Source organism: Nanorana parkeri, unplaced genomic scaffold, assembly GCF_000935625.1.
Source record: "Nanorana parkeri isolate BGI_ZX_2015 unplaced genomic scaffold, ASM93562v1 scaffold661, whole genome shotgun sequence".
Lineage (NCBI taxonomy): Eukaryota > Metazoa > Chordata > Amphibia > Anura > Dicroglossidae > Nanorana > Nanorana parkeri.
This window is the reverse complement of record NW_017306929.1, coordinates 959,941-976,715: the sequence shown is the minus strand read 5'-3', so window position 1 is coordinate 976,715 and position 16,775 is coordinate 959,941. Positions and strand designations below refer to the sequence as shown.

The window sequence follows — 16,775 nt, the reverse complement described above, 5'->3', positions numbered from 1 at the left end:
CCCTTGTTAACTATTTTATTGAATAAAAATATTTTTAGCTGCACCAGGAAAGGCGCCCGGTTGTTATTTGTTTTCTTTTTAATCTTGCCTAATCATCTTCTGTCTTCTCTCTTGTAGGCTGTAATGTTGGCAGTAATGAAGAAATTAACTTATGATGAAGAATATAACTTTGATAATGAGGCAAGTTTGACATTGTGGGAAATGAAGCTTTCTCATTATATAACAGAAACTTTGTAACCCTGTTTTACAATTACATTGGTATATGTTTGGATCTTCTCTAAAGAGCAGTGAGCTCATAAATTTACATAGTTTAATGGTACATAATTTATTGCATACAATTTAAAAAAAACTACAGTTTGTTTTATGTGGCAGAAGAAAAATACTTTTAGTCCACCTACGGCTTTCTTGGCAATAATGGGTTCCTACTTCAGGCTGGTCAGATTCGGTGCCCCACACACTTCCATTTTACTGCTTTGCATTTGGACTTTAGTAAATTCCACCATGTGTACAGGAGCTGATCATATCCACAGAACTCCGCAGAAAAGCTGCTGGTTGCAGATCCATATTATCATATAGCATCCCTGTGCACTGCTGCCTAGCTTTTTAGCTTCCCTATGCAGCTCTGCAGGGTCATCTAACTGTATGACTCTAGGCAGTAAGATTTGCTAAGGATAATCCTATTGGGTGCAGTAAGGGAGGGCATTAGGTAATGGAGGGCAATTAAAGGCATCCCTGGCCAAAAGTTTGATTTGGGGACTGTCCCTATGGACCATGCCAAAGGCTTACATGGGAATTGTTTAGGCACTTTACAGGAGGGGAGGACTTTACCATTGTGGTGATGCTTATTCATATACCAGTCAGCAGGATATAGGAAGGAAGCTGATATGCAGAGCTGCAGTAATGGAAAGTGGTAATCCTAACATCTTATCCCTAGCCTGGGACAATGAAAAGCTCATTTTAAACAGGATTTTTTTTTTTTTCATGAATTTAATTTTATTACGTTAGCCCAGGAAAAAAAACAGAAATGAGAAGCAATATTCAGTGCTTGCAATACGACTTGGTTGGAAGCAATATTTTATGTTGTCTCAGTTTGCTTGTAATAAAATCACTGTTCTCAAAAACAGGGTGAAGATGAAGCTATGTTTGTTGAATACAGAAAGCAGCTGAAACTGTTGTTGGACCGTCTTGCACAAGTGTCACCAGAACTACTGTTGGCCTCGGTCCGTAGAGTTTTTAATAGTACGCTACAGTAAGTGACTTTTGCAGTTCACTCATTGCCTATAGTTGTAGCGTATCCATAAAAGGTTTTGAGCATTGTGTGAGCAAATTTAAAAAAAATTCCAATGATGTCCTGACTGGATTTTTGAAGAGGCTCTAGTCACCAATCGCCTGTTGCCAACCAGTGAGAGGAATGTGTTCACAGAAAGAGACTGTAAAGCATTGCTGTTACCTTAACTTTTATTTATTTAAACTGTGTAAATTTTATCAAATCTATAAAAATGCCAAGAGTGCAATATTGGGTCAATTTTGAATCCAATATAATAGTGTTCCACACAGTAATCTTTGTCCTAATTTGTTTTATTTTCCTTTGAAGAAACTGGCAGTCTTCCCTCTTTATGGATGTAGAAGTTGCTATCCGGTTATTGTACATGCTAGGAGAAGCTATCCCCTCATCCCATGGAGCTCATTTCTGTGGTGATGCTGCTAAAGCAAGTGCTTTGCAGGACATGATGAGAACAGTAAGTAGGCTTTTTATTTTTTTATGAAAATGTAAATTGAAACACCGTTGACAGTAATTGGTTTCCATTCAGATGCCATTTGTTAGAGAGACCAATTCTTGGAGCTTAATTTTAAATGTAAGGTTTATCTGCAGTATCATGGCCCTGTGGTTGGCAATTTAGCCTCTGTGCTGCGCACAGAAGTCCTGGGTTCAAGTGCAACACATTCCCCATCTATGTGTAATTTTTTTTCCCTTATGTGGATGTTCGGTGTTCTTCCTTTTTTTGTTTTTTTGCCCAGCTTAACTGGCCTCCATCCGAATTGATTGCAGTGTGTATGTCATAGAGAAATTGGGTTTTATTAGGCTTTTCTGCAAGAGGTGCTAATTAAAATTTTTCTATGGATATAAAATGCTGTTTCTAATTATACTTCTTTTTTTTTTTTTCCCCCCTCTCTCTAGCTTGTGACCTCTGGTGTGAGTGCCTACCATCACACGTCTGTTACATTAGAATTTTTTGAAACTGTGGTTAGATATGAAAAGTTCTTCACAGTTGAACCCATACACATTCCTAATGTTTTGGTAAGCTTTTTTGTTTTGTTGCAAAAATGTGTACTTGGACAACTACAAAAAAAACAGCCCACCCTCCCTTGCACCTTCACTAAATTCAAGATAACACCCCTACCCAGATAGTGGTGGTTTTCAGATGTTAACAGCCTTCTGCTCGAAATCATTTACCAGCACAATCTGTTTAGTAACTCTGCATGGTTTGGAATGCCATATATAGGGCCATATATAAATCTGAGACAATTGGGGTATGGCCCTATTCAAGTCTAAGGTGAGTTACTGTGTAGGTACAGCACTGAGGTTGTAAACATCAAGTTAACACACAGAGGGGCAAGTAAGCGCACAGATAGGAGATCTAGGTTAGATTAACCACTTCAAGACCAGGTGTTTACACCCCCCTCCTGGCCAGGCCATTTTTCAGTATTCAGCGCTGCGGTACTTTGACTGACATTTATTCTGTCATGCAACGCTGTACTGAAATGAATTTTTTACCATTTTCTGGGGACACATAGAGCTTTCTTTTGGTGGTATTTAATCACCACTGAGGTTTTTATTTTTTACTATATAAAGAAAAAAATACCCTTAGTTTTTTTGTTAAAAAAAAAAAAGTTTTCCTTATATTATGTTAATGAAACATTGCAAATAAATAATCTTTCATACATTTAGGCCAAAATGTGTTCTGCTACATTTCTTTGGTAAAAAAAATCCAAATAAGTGTAAATTCGAATGTCTTACAGTTATACAGTCTACAGAACAATGGTATACATACCGTATAATTGGAAATGTATCAACTCTGGTGCCCTGACTAAGTGGCATTGTGAGTGTTTTGAAGATTTTCATTTTTTTCCCTCAAGTTTTTGAAAAATGAAGAAAGAAAATGGAAATTTATTTTTTGCACACAAAGTTGTCAGTTAATAAGATATTTCTTATACACAGTATAGGTATACTCAGAATTACACCCCAAAACACATTCTGCTACTCCTTCCGAGTATGGGGATACCACACATTTTTTCAGAGGATGACTGGGACTGGTGTTTTGGATGGACCATTGTCAGTTGGACATGCAGATGGGTCACTACAGGCAGCAGGAAGAAATGTGGTCAACTAGGTCAGTTCAGGTGGCAGGCAGAGAAGTGGTCAGTTTGCAGGCCAAGGTCAGTTCAGGTGGAAGGCAAACATGTGGTCACTATGCAGGCCAAAGTCAGTTCATGGAGAGACGTAGTCAGTAAGCAGGCTGAGCTCAGTTCAGGTGGCAGGCAGAGACATGGTCAGTAAGCAGGCTGAGGTCAGTTCAGGCGGCAGAGTTGTTGTGAGTATTTAGGCAAAGGATCAATCCAATCCAGGTGGCAGGCAGAGACATAGTCAGTATGCTGGCCAAGGTCAATTCAGGCGGCAGGCAAAGACATGGTCAGTATGTGGACAAAGGGTCTGTCCAGGCGGCAGGCAGAGACATGGTCAGTTCAGTCGGCAGGCAGAGGTGTTGTGAGTATTTAGGCAAAGGATCAATACAGGTGGCAGGCAGAGACGTGGTCAGTATGCAGGCCAAGGTCAGTTCAGTGGTCACAAGCTAATTGGTGCTAGTAGGGTAGCATGATGCTAGATACTGGCGTTTTCTGTTGGCACTGAGTGCTGATGATATGTGCTGCAAATGTGGCACTGAAATGCACTGATGACGCTGAAACACACTGACGCTGTGAAAAGTGCTGATGACACTGCGACTGGCACGGCCGACACTGAAACGCACTGACACTGTGAATTGTGCTGATGACACCGACTGACTTATGAATCACACTGATAAGACTGTGTATCAGTGTGTATCAGTGTGTATCAATGTGTATCACTTTAAATTCTTACTTTGGCTGATCTTTGAAGTTCTCTCTCTCCTCTCTCTCACAACCCAACGGTGTGTGAGAGAGGAGATAGAGACAAGGCTGCAAACTGCAGCCTCTGTTTACATTTGTGATAGCTGTGATTTGTCACAGCTAGATCGCAAGGTATAGAGCCGATTTTACTGGCTCTATACCTTGTTATAGAAACGGCACTGTCCAATGGACCGTGCGGGCACAGTTGCCGGGCTGGGAGCGCGCCTGATCGGGGGGCGGGGCAGGACGTCTGAAGACGCTCGCTCAGATCCAGGAAGTTCCCGGCAGATGTTTTTTTACAACGGCCGGCTGGGAAGTGGTTAAAGCTGAACTTCAGGCATATATAAAATACACAGTTAATGCATCTTTGTAATCATTTAATACTTAAATGTATTTTTAAAATTAAGCACCTGAATTAGACCTGGGGACTGGCCTCTTGCAGTCTCTGTACAGCAGCACAGAAGTGTTTAGAGGAAGCAGCAGCACAAGCAGCTAATTTGATTGATTTATGTGCTGATAGGGAGCTTGCTAAAAACAAAGCAGATTGCCGTTTATGAGCTCATCACTGCTGCTTCTGCTTTCACTGTTAAGTCAGTCAATTGCAGGTCCTGGGCAACCTGGACTTGGTGTAAGTGGGTTGACTGATACTGGCTATCATACGGCTGACGTCTAGCTGCAGAAATAAAAGTACTGTGGGGAAAATCTGATTTTATTGCAGCAAAACCTGGTTTTGTTTTATTGGACTTACATTTGTATATTCTTTTTTTGCATTGTTATGAGGATAGTAACGGTGGTGTTTTTAAAATGGTGTAGAAGGATTAGAACCGCATCAGGTTTGTTCTGTTTTTTTTCTGCTGTCCGTGTCCAGCTTGGTAGATTTACCCTCCTATTTTGTCCTGGTAACTTGTTACCGAGATGGAAAGTGAGGGAAAATTAAAAATTTGAGCTAGGCACTTACTTTTTAAAATTGCGGGGGGTGTTTTTTTTTTTTCTTGTTTTATTAACGAGATAGGAGGTGAAGGAAATCTCCCTTATGAGACTCTGACATCAAATATACATTTTAGGCCTGGTTCACGCAGACATGTCCCCGGGATGCATGTTTGACGCACAGCCCCATTGATCTCAGTGGGGTCATATACACGATGCAAAAAGGCTCCTGCACTATTTTATTCAAGGTGGTTTTTTCTTTGCTGCCGCGTTTGTACGCTGAAACGCGGCACAAAACCGCTCGAAAGTAGAAATTAATGGCACCGCAAGCGCTTTTACCACGTGGTTCTTTGAGCGCGCAGATGTGAACCAGGCCTTAGTGTTTTTATAGCTTCCCTTTTTTTCAATAATGAATCTAGGTAAAACAAATATACATTGCCCAGCAAAGCATCCATTTTACTTTTTTCCCCAAATGCTCAGTCATGTTTCTGAACAGCTGTTTCCAAGTCTCTCGGCTTCCCTGAACTTCCTGCCCAGTACAATATCACAAAGGACAGTGCAGACTCCAGCAACTGTTCATCTACTAGCTTGGAGTAGAAGAGAGGGGAGTAGCTTGATTTGCTGTGTTTGTGGAGACACAAACGGCTTACTAGCGCACACACAAGGGTGACTGCGTAGCACTCTGCTTGAGTCAGGACCAGTGCTCAGGGGGATCTGCTGATTCTGCCGGAAACTTTTAAACATCAAAAGCAGCATCCATTGTAAGTGATTTCATCAGCATTTGAAATGGCTTAAAACCCTTTGCACTTTAATATCACTTTGTTAAAATACCATGCAGGCTTTAGTTTGACATCAGCCACACTGTGCATATTGTTGTTTTTGAGATGTTGTCAACATTTGTAATCAAAGTAGTAGGGGAGCTTTAGTTTGATAAATATGTGTAGATTAGTGCACTTTAAGCAAAGAATTAGGAACCCGCTACTGTAATGGTTTATTCAATATAGATCACTAACCCCATTATTGTACTGACACTGTTCTCTCTCATTAAGTGACACAGGATGTTGTTCCCTCTAATTTCAGATGGCATTTCTGGATCATAGAGGCTTACGTAATTCTAGTCCCAAAGTTCGCAGTAGAACATCTTACCTTTTTTCGCGATTTGTGAAATCACTTCAGTAAGTGCGGCTATTCAGTAAGTAAGGGCCATTCAAAATATTGCACTCGCATTACATGTCTTCATGCATTGTAGTGTCATTCTTCCGGAATGGCTCTTTATCGCATCTGCAGCAGCAAACCGCTGCACATGGTAGCACTACCATGCAATATGCTGTGCTGGCAAAAATGCTGCTGGAGCAATTTTTGGTCTACTGTGCATTATAGAAAGCCCATATCAAATAAATGGTATGCCTTAAAACTATGTATGTGTTTCTTAAAAATACAGCAGCTGACCAAACTTGTGTGGTCTTTAAATGTTGTATTTTTGTTTTATTCCACCCCCTCCATTCAAACACCAAAACCTTACTAACCGGTTACTAGATCTGATTAAATGTATTAGTGGAGATTTAATCTGGATTCATTCATCATAATTCAAGGCTAGTCCCACTATTTACTGGGGAACAAAGTTGTAATGGATATTGATGTGCATCTTTAAAGTAACGCATACAATGTTGTGTCCTATTTTTGTATAATGGAGTGGTATAAATATTCTAATTGTGTCCACGTGTTTATTTTCTTAGTAAGCACATGAATACATTTGTAGAAGACATTCTCAGTAGGATTCAAGATCTTCTAGAACTTTCTCCACCTGTAAGTCACCGTTTTGCTTTTTTAGAGAAGATAAACTAAACAAATGAATAATTAAAACCATTAAAATGATTAAAGCGAAACTCCAAATGAAGGCCGAATGCACTATTTATAATATAAATGTGTTTGTGTATTTATGGCTTTCCTTGCCAAGAGTTTCTATTTCGGTACAATCTTGCTGTATGTAAATCACTAGGAAGCTGCCATTGGTAATGCTGGAAGTGTTAACCTGTAAGAAGCATGCAGCCATTAAAGTAAAAACTCTTGATCAGTCTGTTTGTATCATGTCACCGATAAACATTCAAGCCAAGTCAAGCAGAAAACTTACCATTTTCAGTTAAGGGTCAGCAAAGGCATCCTATGTATCACTGAGCAGAGGTTTACATTACGGTTATTCTGACCTACGTCAAATATAACCTGAGAAACACTGAAGAGCAAAGTCTTTTAGACAAATTACCTTCTTAAAGGAGAACTATGAGGTAAGTGAAAAGCACTCACCTCATAGTTCTAGCCGACCTGTGACAATGACTGTCACGGGTCGGCTCAGTAGATCGGGAGGTGAGCGAACACATACCGGTGTTTGCTCACCTCTCGATCCTGTGACGGCTCTCTGCCGTGAAAGGGGAGGGGCTGGATTCCCCGCTTCGATCCGCCAGCGCTGACACGCGTAACGGGGAGTGGGCGGGTACAGCTGGCTCTTCCTCCTAGATAGGCAGAGCCAGCTGTCAGTCACGCAGCTGGGCGGATCCCGGCACAATTGTCGGGATCCGTTGCGGCGTCTCAGTATACCGCGAGCTGCAGCTCGCGGATTACTGAGCCTAGGGTGACGGGAGGACGCTAGTTTGTGTCCTCCAGTTACCCTAAGGAGAACTATGGGGAAAAGCCTTAACCCCATAGTTCTCCTTTTAAAACAAAAGTAATATTAACCTCCCTGGCGGTAATCCCGAGTCTGGCTTGGGGTGAATTTTCAATGCTAGGAGCGGTACCCTTAAAGGAGAATTATGAGGTGAGTGCTTTTCACTACAGCTCACGGTATACTGAGCCTAGGGTGACGGGAGGACGCTAGTTTGTGTCCTCCCGTTACCCTAAGGAGAACTGAGGAAAAGCCTTAACCCCATAGTTCTCCTTTAAAGTAGTATTACACTCTAAAACTTTTAATTAATTTCAAATCAAATATATATTGCCCAGCAAAGTATTTCTTTAAATTTTTGCCCTAGCACTTAGTCATCATGTTTCCAAATCGCTGACTCTAACCCTCTTGGCTCTGCTTCCCTGACCTTCCTGTTGAGTACACTATAGCAAGGGTCAGAGCAGTCTTCAGCAGCTGTCCATCTACTAGCTTGGAGAAGTGGGGAGGAGGGAGTGGCTTCACTTACTGTGTCTTACTAGCACACACAAGGGTGGCTACATAGGAACCAGTGGGAACTGCACAAAATCGGTTTCGTAATACGGTGGTACACAACGGTTTCTAGTTGGCCACATCAGTATGTCTTAAGTCAGTGGATTTCACCCTTCTGCTATAAACTTATGGTCGCTTTAGCAACCATGAACTTATAACAGAAGGGTGCCCCTAACAGTCCCCTGTACATAGCTGTCATTAGCAGCTGACAAGCTGCTGATGACAGCTGGTAATTGAAATGCCACCGCCTGCTGCAATTTGACAGCCTCTCCTGCGCTCTCCCCCTCCAGTATGGGCAGAGGCAGTGGAGAAACATACCGCTGCAGCCAGTGGAGGAATGGGGGAGAGAAAGATGTCAAATTCAGGATGGGGGAGGAGAGAGGAGAGCTGCGTCAAAACACAGGATGGAGAGCGGAGGATCGGTAAGTGTGTAATATTTACCGATCCTTCCCTGTGCAGAACAAACACTGGAGTGATCGCTTATCACTCCAGTGTTTGTAAATGAGGACATATGTGTCCCCAGTTATGAATGAACAGGAAGTGCTATACATTTCATGAGTTTTTGAATGGAGAGGAGCACTTGCTACAGAGGCTTCTATCCATTCATAACTGGGGAGAGTACTATGCCTCAGATTTAGGAAAGAACAGGAAGCCCCTGTACATTCAGAGCTGGGGCTGCAGGAAAAGATTAAGGATTCTGTATCCTCCATTTCTTTAAAAAAAAATGTTGCGTCTGTTTAGACCCCTGATATTTTCCTAACCCCCTCCCCAAACAGTAAAAAAAAAAAAAAAAAACTGAAATGGAAAAAAAAGAAATAAAACACACACCATACACACCACACATGTGCACCACAATATTTTTTTTCAAAATAACATTAACTCAACTGTGTGGCAGCGCATGGCAAAGCATTGTGATGCATTTCTGTGCGTTGTGATACGCTGTGTTACGATTAAATGTGTGCCTGCGTCATTTTATCACCAACACAGGGCACAAACGGCACTGCAGATCAGTCGTTACCACAACATAGATTTTTAACGTAAGTTGCTTATTTACAGTTTTCTATTCCCTCATATTTAGTTTTGCAAACAGTCGCAATTTAAAATTTGGTCCTATATTAATTAATTACAGTTTTATCTTTTTAGATTTAGTCGTAAAAGCGCTTTACGGATTTTAATTGTGTATTTTTATCAGTTTTTAATATTGATTTGATAAACATTTTGTGCAATTATCGCAGGACCTATAAAATTAGTAGCACCACCTTTTTACTGTACCAGTCCTCTGCTTTCAGGATATGTATGGTTTTGGGGGGTCTTTTACAAACTCTAAAAAATGGTGTGGTCAACTGAGGTCAAAAGTGGATAGTAGGGCTTGTTTACATGCGAAGGGGTTAAACCCTGTTTTCAGGGTTTGTTTGGATATAGTTAAATACCTAGGGGGGGATTTATCAAAACTGGAGCATATTTGCACTGCAACCAATCAGCTTCTCTGTCTCATTTTCAAATCTTACCTGAGCACACTGAAGAGATGCTGATTGGTTGCCTTGGGCAACTGCTCCAGTTTTCATAAATCCCCCCCCCCCCCCCCCTACTGTTTTAAGAAGGAAATATTGTAGACTTTGTCTGAACCCCAGTCACTATAGGCATGTTCTCAGAACTATGTAATGTCCTCTTTCTGTGTTCAGAGACTGACACTTTGTCTTTGTGTTATGCAAAATAACTCTTCCTTTTATTCAGGAAAACGGTTTTCAGACTTTGCTGAGCAGCGATGATCAGCTCTTTATATACGAGACTGCTGGCATTCTCATAGTAAACAGTGACTATCCGGCCGACAGGAAAAGTATTCTGATGAGGAATCTATTGAATCCGTTAATGGAAAAGTTCAAGATTTTACTAGGAAAATTAATGTTGGAGCAAGATGAAGAGCGACAGACTGTTTTAGCAGATTGCCTTAATCATGCTGTCGGGTTTGCCAGGTAGATTAAAATTGCTTCAAACCTGGATATATATTGTACAAATGATACTTGTAGTTAAATGTACTGAGGAGGTTTTTGCCTATAAAATATTTTTGCCCAGCGAAGGGTGGAGTCTGTTTTGTTAAGGTGTAAACTGCTATTTCGATATCGGAAAAATTATTGACAGTTTTGCTTGTTGATAAAAAATTAAAGCTGTGGGCTGTAGCTGTTGCGACCCCTGATCTAAAGATACTTTAGATCCTTGGTTCTCAACTGGTGTCGTGACCCAAAAGTGGGTTGCGGCCCCGTGTTCAGTGGAGCGCTGCATGCCTTCCACTTTTCTAGGTGAGAGGCTCCTCCGCCTCCCCCTAGCGCAGCACTGTCAGTTCCCACACCGAGCAGCCATTCAAAATATGCTGCCCAGTGCCAGGTGTCAACTTGAGGTGAGGTTGGCTGGGGGTATGGCCGCAAGGGAGCTCCATCCATATGTGCCTTGCTTACAGCTCCCTCACGTGTCCTTTAGAATGCCTGGACCGGAGTGATATCATATTCTGGCTGCAAGCAGCTCCTATAGGCGCACGTGGGAGCTGTGCAAGCAATGCACATGTGGATGGAGCGCCATCATAGCACAGCAGCCCACACTGGACCCCACGTTAAGGATCTCCAGGACTCCAGTTCTCGTAAGGTAGGGAGACTGGGTGGATCTTAAAAGGAAAAAAAATGTATTTTTTATGGAGTGTGTGTGTGAGATTGTGTCAGTATTTGTGTGTGTCATCGGTGTTTTTGAGGGCCTGTTCACACTAGTACAGTGTGTTAACCGTGCAGTGCCATGTGATTTATTGCACTGTACCATGCAATCGCACTTACAGCGCGTTCTGGTGTGGGTGGTGCATTGCATTGCCATTCATGTTAATGGCACCCCAAACGCACCTCCCACTCGCAGTCCAATCGCCTGCACTGGAATGCGCGGTACTGCAATGTTGTGCTTTCCATTGCAGTGAGGCTTGGGTTGCAACTTAATGACTGAGGACAAATGTGGGTCCTGAGGTTACATATGTTGAGAACCACTGCTTTTAGATGTGTTAGAACTTATGGATAAGTTGGTGTGGGCTAATTATGAACTGCAGCGTCAAAACACCTAACATTTGATGCTTAAGGCCCGTAGAGGACAGTGGCTCCGTACTAATCACAGGCAGAACCTGTCCTTCCCGGGAGCTGCCTGATACTGTCGTGCACGGAGCTGTATGTGTCGGCAGTTTCTTGTGTGAATGAGGCCTAAGTGTATGACCCCTTTATATTTTGTAAACTTCTTGCAGTAATCTCAACCAGTTGATTCATGTAGTTTCTGTTAAGACCAGCTCAGCAGTTAAACTCATTCCTGCATACCTGCATAGTTTGTAAATTTCTTATTAAAATAGGCTGCCTCTTATATGATGTAACATTATAAAGTGCAATAGGTATTTGCAGATACTTAGCGGTGACCCTGTGTACAGCCTACAGATATCAAGTTTGGTATGAAGTCCTAGAAAATCTAATCTCATTTGTTCTCTTGAGCCTATGTTTCAATTTGTTTCTGTATATAGGAAACTTTACTGATTGGTAATTATTTTCACAATTCTAATACATGTGGTAGGAAAGAGCATCAGATAGATTCCTGTTTTTTTTTGTTTTTTTTTTTCTCCTCTGCAGTCGCACAAGTAAAGCTTTTAGTAATAAGCAAACAGTGAAGCAGTGTGGCTGTTCTGGAGTCTATTTGAACTGTTTACAAAGTTTTCTTCCTGCTCTAAGTTGTCCTGTTCAAAAGGAAACTCTCAGAGGTGGTGTCCGCACTTTCCTTCATCGTATGATCATCTGTTTGGAAGAGGAAGTGCTTCCTTTCATCCCTACTGCTTCAGAGCACATGTTGAAAGACTGTGAAGCAAAGGACTTGCAAGAATTCATTCCTCTTATTAACCAAATTACTGCCAAATTCAAGGTATTCTATTAGAAGTTGTCTGTCTTACATGGAACTCTCTCAGGCTCCAATATGGTTGGATGATAGATACTATAACACACAGACACTTTGATCCTACCACTTACCACCCTTTTCCATCCCCTCTGTCTTTTCCAGCAGAGCAGAAGCAAAGATTTTAATTTGCAGTATTGACGTATTCATATGAATATGAACATGATCAATAGATTCCAAAAGTTCAGTCATAGGAAAGTATTGACACTTAGTCTTCCATCTTTAGCACTTGAATTAAAATAATTGTATGATAAAATCAGCAATATGGTGCATTTCAATTTAAAAAGCAACAACTTTAACAAAGGAAAGGGTAACCAGATTTTTTGCAAAGTCTGTTGTGCTGATTAGCTTTACCTATCCTCTCTCTATAGGGCCAAGTGTCGCCTTTCCTACAGCAAGTCTTCATGCCACTTCTTCATGCTATATTTGAGATGCTATCCCGCCCTTCAGAAGAAAACGACCAGTCTGCTGCTCTAGATAAGCAAATGTTACGACGAAGCTATTTCGCCTTTCTCCAAACCGTTACTGGAAGTGGGATGAATGAGGTCATTGCCAATCAGGGTTAGTAGATATCTTGAAATAAAATATAATTTTTGGCTCCACACACAAACATTGCAAATAATTTGTTACATTTACATTAAATACATAACATTTCATGTGGTATTTCCAGTATAAACAATATAGAAGTACAAAGTTTTGCTAAAAAAGTTATCAAAGTGCTGCCCATAGTCGCTGTAGTTCATGGTTTTCCACTTCTTCAGTACTGGGCTCAATAACATATACACAGTTTAAACCGGTTTTTATTTCTGGTATAAATATATGCCAAAAATTACAATCAGCTGCAAGTAATGCATACAAGTTCTGTCTACATATACACTCACTGGCCATTTCATCAGAACTGCCTTAATTCTTTATGGCATAGATTCAACAAGGGACTGGAAACATTCCTTAGAGAGTTTGGTCCATATTGACATGATAGCATCATGTAGTTGCTTCAGATTTGCCGGCTGCACATCCATGATGCAAATCTCCCATTACATCCTAAAGGTGCTCGGTTGGATTTAGATCTGATGACTGGAGACCATTTGAATACAGGAAACTTGTTATATTTTAAGAAACCAGTTTTGAGATTATTTTAGGTTTGCAACATGTGTTATCCTGCTGGAAATAGCTATCAAAAGATGGGTACACTGTGGTCATAAAGGGATGGACAGGGTCAGCAACAATACTCAAGTAGGCTGTGGCATTTAAACGATGCTTAGTTACTACTAAGGGGCTCAGTGTGCCAAGAAAATATCCCCCACGCCATTACACCACCACCAGCCTGAACCGTTGATACAAGGCAATGGGAATCCATGCTTTCATGTTTACACCAAATTCTGACCTGACCATCGGAATGTTGCAGCAGAAATCAAGACTCATCAGGCCAGGCAATGTTTTTCCAATCTTCTGTTGTCCAATTTTGGTGAGGCCTTGCAAATTGTAGCCCCAGGTTCCTGTTCTAGGCTGACGGGAGTGGCACCCATTGTGGTCTTCTGCTGTTGTAGCCCATCTGCTTCAAGGTTCCATGTGTTGTGTGTTCAGAGATGCTCTTCTGCATACCTCTGGTTTTAACAACTGGTTATTTGAGTTACTGTTACCTTTTTATATCAGCTTGAACCTCTGAATCTGCCTCTGGCATCAACAATGCATTTTCGCCCAGAGAACTGCTGCTCACTGGATATTTTCTCATTTTCAGACCATTCTCTGTAAACCCTAGAGATGGTTGTGTGTGAAAATCCCAGTAGATCAGCAGTTTCTAACCTACTCGGACCAGCATGTCTGCCACCAACAACCATGATACGTTCAGTCACTTAAATCACCTTTCCCTTTCGTCCTCCAGAACAGCTTGCGAGAGATAGGCTCCACCCTTTTTATTAGGAAACACGTCACCCTCAGTTGTTTCAAAAGGCCCGCCTCTCTCCTAGCTCCACAGTTTTTTCGTGTTTCCTCTTTTTTGGGAGATGCCGCTCGGGTTTTTCATGGTTACCTTATGTGGGCCACTGGTGCTCTCCACTTGAAGTTGATCCCGCACCAGGTCCTCCATCTTCAGTGCCGGGAAGGGCCAGTACCGGAGCTGCGCCTACCCCCTTGGCTGAGCCCTCGGACCGGAGGACTAGTAGTCAGGTGCTGCTGGTCTGGGGGCTCCGGGAGTTGCTCCACGGCCGGATCGGAGGACCGATTGGGTCACATCCGGTGCGGGTGACGCACTTCCGGGCGCCGCGGGCCTTGCGTTCCAGGCCTCGTTTTCGGTGCAGAGGATGGGGGCGGGCCTGGCTTGTGCATGAGGTGTGATTACAGGCCTCACTGTGAAACATCACCGGAGGGAGATCCTATTTCTCTCCAGGATGGACGCTGCTACTCCTCTACAAACTGCTCAAGGGGATGCAGGTCCTTCGGGCACCAGCTCTGCTCAGGTAAGTGATTGCATCCATGCACTCACTCCCTGTAGCTGACTACATATTTTGTTTGTTCCTCCACCTGGGGCTCCTTGGTGTTGGGCTTAAGGTGCGAGGGGGCACTAGGGGGGTTAGATGAGTGATTTCTGTCCTTTTCTGTGTTGCAGGTCCAGGTGGCTAAGGGCAAGGTCCTTAAGAGGAAGTGTGCAGTCTGCTCCATAAAGCTGGGGTCAGATTGGAAAAAGCTTCTGTGTCAAAAATGCATCGAAGGGGTATGCAGGGAAGAATCTACCTCGGCAGGGTCTCTACCTTTTCTTCTTTTACATCCCTGATAACGGAATTGAGACCGCCTGCAACACAGTTTCTAGTGCCAGAATCTCCGACTCCTACTCAGCAGCCCCAGCCGGTGTCCAGGTCAGGTGGGGTCTCTCAAAGGCAGCCAGAGGAGGTTGATGTCGCTGCTTCCTCTCAGCAGGGATCTTCTGCTGAAGAGGACAGTGACAGGAATGATGGTCCCCTTGTTTCTAGGTACAAACTATCTCTGGAAGAGGTGGAGGAATTGTTAGGTGCAGTATATGATACACTGGATATTCAGGAGGAGAAGGTGCTGCTATCCAGGCACGACCTAATGTACCAGGGACTTCAGCAGCAAAAGGCCAGGGTTTTTCCAGTGCTCAAAGTGCTCGCGGACACCATCTTTAAGGAATGGTCGGACCCAGAGAGGAAACCTCTTTTTTCCAACAATTTGAAAAGACGTTTTCCTTTCGACGAGGATGCATCACTGCCATGGAACAAAGTTCCTAAAATTGATGCATCGTTGTCGAAGATTTCTAGGAAATCGGATCTAGCATTTGAACATATGGGGGTGCTCAAAGACCCCATGGATAGGAAGGCTGAGGTGTTGCTTAAAAGGGCATGGGACTCTGCTAGTACCAGTCTCAGGCCGGCCTTGGAAACAACATGCGTTGCCAGGAACCTGGCATTTTGGCTTACCCAGCTGCAGAGTCACTACCGATGCTGTTTAAAGCAATAGCATTTATGGCAGACGCTTCAGCTGACTCTGTCAAAATGGCGGCCAGGTCAGGAGCCCTGATCAACTCGTCTCGCAGGGCGATTTGGTTGAAGGCTTGGGAGGGGGATGCAGCTTCGAAGTTGAGGCTTTGCAATCTTCCGTTTAGTGATGATCTTCTTTTTGGGCCGGAACTAGAGGCCGTATTGGAACGTACGGCAGATAAAAAGAAATCATTTCCCGAAAAAAAAGAAGCCCTTTCGTAGGTTTTTTTAAAGGACCAAGGAACAAGGGGCAGAATGCGAAAGGGGAGCTACCCAAAAAGCACTGGACGGGGCAGAAGGTCAAGGGAAGTATTTTTACTAACCCTCCCTCCCAGACACCAAAGCAGCAATCACTACGGCGTGAGGGTGGGGGGAAGGCTGACTGAGTTCCTCCCCCATTGGAGGAGCATTACTTCCAGTCAGTACATACTCAACCTCATCCAGGAGGGGTACAGGTTAGAATTCTGCAACACTCCACCCCACCGTTTCTTGATCACGACTCTCCCAAGGAACGCGGACATAGCCAAAGCTCTTTGTCTTCTATTGGGAGAATTGGTGGATTAGAAAGTGCTCATTCAGGTACCCGATCAGGAGAAGGGTCGGGGACTGTATTCTCATGTTTTTGTGGTCCAGAAGCCGTCAGGAAAGTACAGGCTGATTCTCAATCTCAAGCTCTTGAACTTGGCAATTGGGTACGAGAGCTTTCGAATGGACTCCATTTTTTCGGTCCGAAACCTGTTACAAAAAGATTCCTTTTTAGCAACGCTGGATTTGAGAGATGCTTATCTCCACATTCCCATTCACAGGATGTCCCAAGTATTTTTGCGTTTTAGCGGTAAGGATAGGTCAGGAGGTGGTGCATTACCAGTTCAGGGCCCTCCCGTTCGGGTTGTCTTCGGCACCTCGCATTTTTACCAAAGTATTGGGGGAGGCGTTGGCTCCTTTAAGGGTGCGGGATGTTGGAATCATCCCTTATTTAGACGACATCCCTCCTGTCCGCCAGCTCTGCCGATCTTTGTACAAAAAACTTGAAGGTGACGCAGAGTTGGTTG

General features: G+C 43.0%; 1 protein-coding gene across 1 annotated transcript in view; it reads left to right on the top strand.

Moving 5' to 3' along the window:
• Positions 1-16,775, top strand: part of XPOT (exportin for tRNA) — a 37,436-nt gene that overhangs the window by 13,875 nt on the left and 6,786 nt on the right. The window contains exons 10-18 of the mRNA XM_018563399.1: positions 118-180; positions 1,125-1,249; positions 1,595-1,739; positions 2,180-2,299; positions 6,154-6,248; positions 6,810-6,879; positions 10,010-10,248; positions 11,917-12,202; positions 12,604-12,793. Coding sequence (XP_018418901.1) covers positions 118-180; positions 1,125-1,249; positions 1,595-1,739; positions 2,180-2,299; positions 6,154-6,248; positions 6,810-6,879; positions 10,010-10,248; positions 11,917-12,202; positions 12,604-12,793 — 1,333 coding nt within the window. The remainder of the gene's footprint in view (positions 1-117; positions 181-1,124; positions 1,250-1,594; positions 1,740-2,179; positions 2,300-6,153; positions 6,249-6,809; positions 6,880-10,009; positions 10,249-11,916; positions 12,203-12,603; positions 12,794-16,775) is intronic.